At 40.1% G+C, this 8,260-nt stretch overlaps 1 protein-coding gene across 1 annotated transcript in view; it reads right to left on the bottom strand.

The window, feature by feature from the left end:
- Positions 1–5,587: 5,587 nt before the first annotated feature.
- The window catches only part of TDP2 (tyrosyl-DNA phosphodiesterase 2), a 31,601-nt gene continuing 28,928 nt past the window's right edge, over positions 5,588–8,260 (bottom strand). The window contains 1 exon segment of the mRNA XM_006903665.1: positions 5,588–5,869. Coding sequence (XP_006903727.1) covers positions 5,588–5,869 — 282 coding nt within the window.

Raw genomic sequence — 8,260 nt, 5'->3', positions numbered from 1 at the left:
GGCACATAACAACAACAACAACATACTCTAAGCAGTGGAATAGCTGGGTCATATGGAATGTCTATATTTGGCTTTTTTGAGGAAGTACCAAAGTGCCTTCCAGAGTGGTTGTACTGTACCATTCTCCAAGAGTGTCTTACTACTACTTTCCAGGTGATTGGAAGTTGTATGCCTTCCTCAGTTACTACACTACTTAACATATTATTATTATTCTCTATCTAGAGAGACAGTCTACGTATGTTGTTGTTGTCGTGCACAACTCATAGTGACCCTGTGAACCAAAGGCCTGAAGCCCCTCTCCAACTATCGACATTTATCGAAGTTCATAGAGTTTCGGGAAGCATGTTATTTAGAAAGTGGATGCCACTCCTGCCTCCAAACAGTAGACCAAAGGAGACTGTTACTCAGTAACAGATCTTACAAATGTGTTTTTTTTCTATTCTAATATCAGAAAAGAGCTAGCCAGTTTGCTTTCACCTGGGAAGAATCTCAGGTTATCTTTATAATATTACTAGAATTATTTAAATGTGCCAACCTACTGTCATAGCCTGGTTTGAATAGACTTAAAATTGGTCCTGATATCCAATGTTATTATATATTACATTGATGATATCTTGTTAATATAAAAAACTGAAGAACATGATAGGACTGATTTTAAAACAGTGGTTGCCCACATGACTACAGAGGTTTGTTAAGAGGTTGGGTTAATAAACCCAGCAAAAATTGAGGGCCCTGCCCAAACAGTAAAACTCTTGGGAATACTCTGGGCAAGAGCCACCGGTGACATTTCACAACCAAGAACAGGTTGCTGTCACTACCTGCTCCCAAGACTGCACAGAAGGCCCAAAATTTGATTGGTCTATTTGGATTTTGGAGGACTTATATCCCATATCTTGGAATATTGTTATCTCTCAATAATAACTTATTAGAAAGAAAACACTGTCTGAATGGTGGCCTGAGAAACAGCAGTCTATGAATGAAATACAGAAAGCAGTCTCACGCTCTTTACCTCTAGGCCCTTATGATCCACTTTCAGACATGATTCTCAAGGTATCTACTACCTATGCTTATGAAGATTGGAGCTTATGGCAAATACCTAATAAAAGTGCCCTGTGGCTACTATTGAGATTCTGGACGAGGAAGTTTCTTGATGCTGCTGCTGTACAATATGTGCCATTTGAAAGACAATTACTTGCTTGAGCTGGGCATTGGTTAAGAGTGTTTCAATGACAGAAGGCCATTAGGTTATTATAAGACCTGAAAAATATATCATATCATGGATGGTATCAGAGAAAAACTCTAATAAAGAAGGTAGTACCCAAAACAGTTCTATGATAAAATAAAAATTATTCATAGAGGAACAAGCCATTGGAGGAATGCAAGAATGCACCCACCATATCCACAAATAAGTAGCAACCTCTCCCATTGGTACTATCCTAGAACCTCCACTGAGGCTTCCAGAGCCCATATTCACATGCACAGTGCCCTTTGAACAACTTCCCATTGATCAGCAAATGGCTGGTTGGCTCACAGATGGCATTTCCAGGTTAAATGGACAACATGTGATGTGGAAAGCTGCAGCATTAAGACCAGTATGTAGAAGATTGAATGAGAAAGGCAAGAACAGCCCAGCACAATGGACTAAACTGCAGGCTGTACTCACTCCTAGTAGTGACTGAGGAATTGGGCAATGGTGAAAGTTCTTATGTTTGGTTTTTACTGATTTATGGATGTTGGCTAATGGCTTATCCACATGATGAGGCAAATAAGCAATGGAAAACTGGACTATTAAAGGGACACTAATGAAAGGAATGGACCTATGGAAAGGACTCTGGGAATTTAGGGTGAGCACTAGAATTGTTCTATGAACCTGGAGAGAGGAAGAAAGGCACCCAACCGTCAAGGACTCTCCTTCATAGGGTCGCTATGAGTTGCCTGTGACTCGACGGCACTTAACAACAACTAGAATTGTACTTGTCAATGCCCATCAGAAGAACTCCCTGCCAGGATCGGAGGTTGATTGGAATCAGCAGGTGGACGTGTTGGTGCACTCCCTTGAAGTGGCCATTTGGGTCCCTGAAATGAATGGATATGGGGTGCTGCAGCAATGCAGAGATGAAGTGAAACTAGACATCTTCCTCTTTCTCCCTCTGGGGCACACAGTGCAAATGAAGATTGTTCTGCTTGCTGGCAACAAAGACAGGGGTTGCAGATGGCTATGGGATAGATTCCCAGGAAAGGAAGGCCCAGTAATGGCACAGGGTGGCTACAAATTTGTTCTTACAGGAATAAATACTCTGGGTTTCACTTATCTGGTAGCTGAAGCAAATGCCAAAAATTATTAAAGAACTGGAACAAAAGATAGTGAGTTTGGGCCACCAACTTGTATTTCCTCAGACCAAGGAACATACTTTACAGCCCATAGAGTACAACAGTGGGCCAAGAAACATCATATTAAATGGACAGATGATGTTGCTAACACCCTTGGAGTACCGATCAGATAGAGAATTGGAATGGGCAATTCAAACATTTCTCTAAAATGGGTGGGGGAGGGGCAGGGGAAGAAATATGAAAGGCTGGTTCACATACCTTTAAGAGTCTGTGTTCAAATATTCAAATTCATGATGATAGTATAGGATAGGGCAACATTCAGGTCTGTAGTCCATGAGTCATACTCAACTTGACAGTCCTAACTACATTGAATGTTATAATGTCAAGATATATTGTAAAAATTAGTATGAAGGACATACAATGTTAAGATACATTATAAAAACCATTAAGGTTTTTATTTAACTTTGCTAGATGTAGTAAGGTAAACATACAAATGAATTCTGTATTTATAATGATGAGATATATTTAGAGGAAGAATGAAAGCCTGCCTTCAGCTAGAGTTGATTTGATATGCTAAGAAGGGAAGTTTTGCTTTGGAGAAATGCTTGTTGGAAGCGGCAGAACTAGAGGGCATGAAGCTCAGGAGAGGGGAAAATTAAGTCCCACTCAGTAGTCTGAGATTTGCATCTGTATGAATTTATAGACTCACCTTGGACTTTAGATTGAAAAGATTTGTATTTAAAAGGAATATAAGCAGGGCTGGGGGAGGGGGGGAGAATGACTTTAACTTTTAAAAAATTGGAGCAAGTCTTTTGGCTTCCAGTGCATCTTGAGACAAGGAAAAGTTGGTGTTCATCAGTCCTTTCCCAGTACTTGAAGTTAAAAGTAGCTGGTGAGTATGCTTGCTTGCGGTGACCACCTAGGTCCACTTCTACGGAAGTAGGAAGTACTGGAATTTTCTACAAAGTTGGTGTTCATCAGTCCTTTCCCGGTACTTGAAGTTAAAAGCTGGCGAGTATGCTTGCTTGTGGTGACCACCTAGGTCCACTGCTACGGAAGTAGGAAGTACTGGAATTTTCTACAGCAATGAAGAGATGACTGAGTTTGGATATGTTCCACTGGCACCATTGATCTAGCATGCACAGATACATGGGTAAGAGGAGTTGCTGGCTTGAGGAGCAGAGTCATGGGAATCCCTAGCTGGTTGACTTGACACCATGTGGTGGTTAAGACTGAGTGAAGGTACCAGCTTGCCTGGAACACAGGAATAAGTGTGGACTCCTGACTTGGCAGTTGATGCTCATTAAGACCTAGCCACAGAGGGCTAGGGGTAAATTGATGAGAACCAATCACGTTTTATGTTGTGAGCTAGTATTGATTGTTGCAACCTGATAGCTTGCTTTGGATTGGATTTGTTTACAGATGCTCAAGGTTCCAACAGAAAGAGACAATTCTTCAAAAAGGATTTTGCTTGTTTCCTCAGAGTATTTGACAGGGATGAGAAAATTATAGTTATCTAAAATGGCACTATTAAGGCATGAAGTAGCTGGCTTACACACTTTCATGAATGTAGTTCTTAAGCTTATCTTAAGGGGAAAGTTAATTCTTCAAATATGAACATTAATGGCTAGAAATGCCAGGGGTGTCAGAATGGCTTTCCTAGCCTTTGTCATGAAGTATCTATTGTATTAAGGAGATAGGACTAGGGTGGGATACAAGCCCTACCCTACCAGATGCTTATGGAAGCTCAATGGTCACACTCTTTTGAGATGTTTACTTTGCTGGAACAGAGCATCCAGGTATCCCACAACTGACAGTCTACAAGATCCTGGCCCATCATTCACCAGTTTCTACAACACTAGCCTGCATCCCCATAGTCACATGATTCATTTCCCTGACTGGTCTGAGTTTCTGTGAGACCTTTCAGTGAACCACAGAACCAAAGGGACAGAGGAGTAGGAGAACTGAACAAAGGAGGAAAAGTTGATGCTGTAAATCAGAGTGGTGCAGTGCATCAAACATTTGGGACATTGTTGACTTCAATCCACCTTTTAATAAATACTCTGCTATGAAACCTAGCAGAAGACTGTAAATGCATCCTCCCACAGTAACTGTAAAATTGAGCAGTGCCTCCAATGTGAATGAGCTGGGCATTGGACACAAGACTGGCCTCTGGTTTGGAAGGAGTACAGTCAAAGTCACCAAGCCCTTCTACTGGGAGATGCAGAAGACTGAAGAGGCTCAGGCCCTATCATGGCTCCCACAAGCACCCAGGGTGATGCTAGATGTGGCAGGATATGAGTGTTCAATGATTAATTGATATGGGAGCCATTTTCTCGATACTTATAACCTTTGATGGCTCTTTGTCCAAAACCTCTAGTCTCATAGTTGGGATAGATCGCCACCCCACCAAAAGAGAAAAGTCCCTACATGCAAGTCCCATGAAGGGTACAAAAACCTACTAAACTAGGTTGCAAAAAAGTAAAATTATTTATTGAAAGTAAGTTTCTGTGGAGGTAATGTTTTTTTACAGCATATTAAAAAGTATCCATTTTACAAGTAGCAAAACTTGTTCTTTTTTCCTTTACATATTTTCCTTTTCTTAGAAAAACAGTTCAATGCCATTATAAAATGGATTTTAATTATTACCAAGCCTAACTTTACACTTGTTGGTGAAATAACTATAAACATGAGAAAAAGAAACTTTAAAGCATAAGGTTTCATGCACAGTTTACAAAGTTCGCACTGTAAAGTGACAAACCTAAGGACTAGTGTGAATTATTGTCAGAAATGACCATAGCTTTTTCATTTAGGACTAAGTTTGCCAAATATAATTAAAGACCTAGGCCAGGAACTTGATAATCCCTCATAACACTGATTTCCTTTCTAGAATACTTATTTACAATATTAACTATTTTCCTTCCTGATTGGAAATGACTAAGTGTAAAGTCCACCTGGAGAAAATGTTGGCTCTCATTTGAGATCCAGCTGACAACTATCAACAGTACTAAAACTTCTAAGAAGCTTTGTGTACTTTCATTAAAAGGCCTCATATTCTGAAAAGGAACATGCTTTATTTTAAGTAGATACTAATATACCATTCTGATATCAGAGGATATAATCCACAAAGTAAAATGTTAATCCTGTACATTAACTCCTCCATATTAAATGTACCTTCCCAGGCAGGTATAAATTATATTTGCAAAAGTCCATAGCAAAACTACTGTACATTTAAGACTCTTATTTGAAAGGAATTTCACAATATTATATCTAAATTACACAGCAGACCCCAATGATCACTAGGAAATCTGCCACAGTCCAGTTTCTCAAGCCCAAGTAGGTCCAAACTTCGGGGAATAAAGTGGCCTCCTTCTGCTGCTGCTCTGAAAAATATCCGATCAAAACGAAGTTTACACGTAGCAGGTATTCCCAGATTAGAGTTCATTTGTGTATCCCATGTATATCGACAATGTTCAGGTTTGCCCAAAAACTCCCAGACATCCAAAATGTTGTTGGGTAAACCGCCACATTTGGTAACCTGAAAGAAATAAGGAACACAAAATAAGATTCATACATTTTCTCTTCCAATTTGAAAAGGTGTCTCTGCTATGACTGTATCTAAACACCTAATAAAATAGAAAAAATAATTCATTAAGAAACAAATATATAATAGAGCCCTCTGGTGGCTTGGTGGTAAGGAACTACACTGCTGATGGAAAGTATACAGTTAAAATCCACCAACTGTCTGCGAGAAGGACACACATTAGAGAAATTCCTTTGTTGCAGGGTATTACATTTCCAATAAAAAAAATAGCAGAGTATTCCAGAGGCTTAGAATGTGGCTCTTCTCTTTGGGTTCCAGATAATACACAGAAGGTTGAATGAATATCCATCGCCTCAGTCACTGCTATCAGCAGCTTTTATAAAATGAACACAAGGAAAAAGTAAGTATAATTACTAACCAGTCCATAAATTTAAAAATGTGCTACTTATGTGAGATAATGTCAATTCCCTTGACAGGTTTTTATTTAATGTACTAACAATGTTAATACTTTCCTTTCTCATTCATACTTGTAGGAGATTTTAAAATAGGTAAGTCAAGCAGGAAAGCTGCATAGTGGAATGGACTGGGAGGATTGTAGAACAACAAAATATTTTTTTTTTTTACAAAGAGAAAAGCTAACTAGGGGGAGGGGTGAGCAGGGAGGAAAAGTGTGATACAATGAATGGAAGTCCAGTCTGTGTAAACTTTCATTAAAATTAATAAAAAAGAAAAAAAGATTTATAGCCACCAATAAAAATGAAAAGAAACACCAGAAATCAACATAGCTGTTAACAAAAAAAAGTAAGTAAACCATCAAACAGAAGACTTTTTTTTTTTCGGAAACCCCTGAGCTTCACACATGGCAGGTGTCTGGAAGTACCTTTTGCCCTCCCTAAGCCCAACCTCCCAGAATTCTTATGGGGCTTTGTTGAGTCAGGCATCCAAAGCAAGATGAGACATTCAGTCCCTAACAAGAGGGTCAAGTAAACACCACCAGCATTATCAGATCTAAAGGAGACACAGCCCTCACCTTGGAACTTATCCTTCTGTGACAGCAGTGTGCTGCAAATGGAAGAGCAGAGAAACTAAGTCACAAGATGACAGCTGTGGAGCAGAAGCTCAGGGCAGGAAGCTTTCTCCAGTATTGTCTCAAGACAAAAATCCTTCCCTAAAGCTGGCCCATGGGATTTGGACTTAAAGCCTCCTTAACATAATACAGGCAGCAGCATGAGAGACCAGCACCCATGTGAAGTGCAAGGCATCACAGACGTACCTAAGCCATCACGTTGAGGCTTGGCTGGGGGTGGGAGGTGCTGGACAAGATAGCTGGGGGTGCAAGGGGATGCTGATGGAGCAGGGAAAGGGAAGGGACACAGCACATGATGAGGGGGTGGGGGGACCCTTGGGGGTGATGACATGGAATCCATCGTTTACTTCCATAAGGGGAAAGAATCTTTAATCCGCTCCTCCTTACAGTAAAATGCTTGTCTGTCAGATACTGTCCTGAAGCTGAGGATCCAAATTAAGACAGACTAGGAAGGACTGGCCATCTACTTCCAAAATAATAGGCCTTCTAAAACCCTATGTACAATAGAGCACATTTAGAGCAGACTAGCAGATATGGCCCTCAAATTTGGAAACAAAGGAGGAAGAACAATTAGAAGCAAATACTAATGATCAGAACATGGAACATTAGACGCATGAATGTAGAAAACTGGACATTTTTAAGAAAGAAATGGATGGTGACAGAGAACTGCCAGAAACAGAAGCTATTGCACTAGAGACATTATTGCCAATGTCAGATGGATCTTGGCAAAAAGCCAAGAGTACCAGAGGAATGTCTGTGCTTCACTGACAATACAAAGGCATTTGACTGTGTGAGTCACAACAAATTGTGGCTCACCTTGAGGAGATTGGGAATCCCAGAACACTTGATTGTGCTCATGTGAAACCTATACTCGGACCAGGAAGGAGTCCTCAGAATAGTGCAAGGAAACACTAGATGGATCAAATTAGGAAATGATTGAGTCAAGGATGCATCCTATTTCCAAACCTTTTCAATTTGTATGCAGAACAGGAACAGACCTTCCGTGAGGCTGGACTTTATAAGGAGGAGTGTGGCATCAAGATTGGAGGAAGACTCATCAAGAACCTTTGTTATACAGATGACACAACCTTGCTTGCCAAAACTGAAAATGACCTGAAGCATTTGCTGGAGAAGATCAAGGACAATAGTTTTCAATATGGATGGAAGCTTATAACATCAAAAAACCAAAGATTCTCACCACTAGCCCAACTGGCAGCACTATGATAAATGGAGAAGAGATTGAAGTTATTAAAAATGTTGGCTTGCTAAAACAACAATGAGATATCATCTCACCCCAG

Source organism: Elephantulus edwardii, unplaced genomic scaffold (assembly GCF_000299155.1).
Source record: "Elephantulus edwardii isolate Elephantulus edwardi_28Jun2011 unplaced genomic scaffold, EleEdw1.0 scaffold00070, whole genome shotgun sequence".
Lineage (NCBI taxonomy): Eukaryota > Metazoa > Chordata > Mammalia > Macroscelidea > Macroscelididae > Elephantulus > Elephantulus edwardii.
Note: the sequence above shows the minus strand (reverse complement) of the source record. Positions and strands in the feature narration are given on the sequence as shown.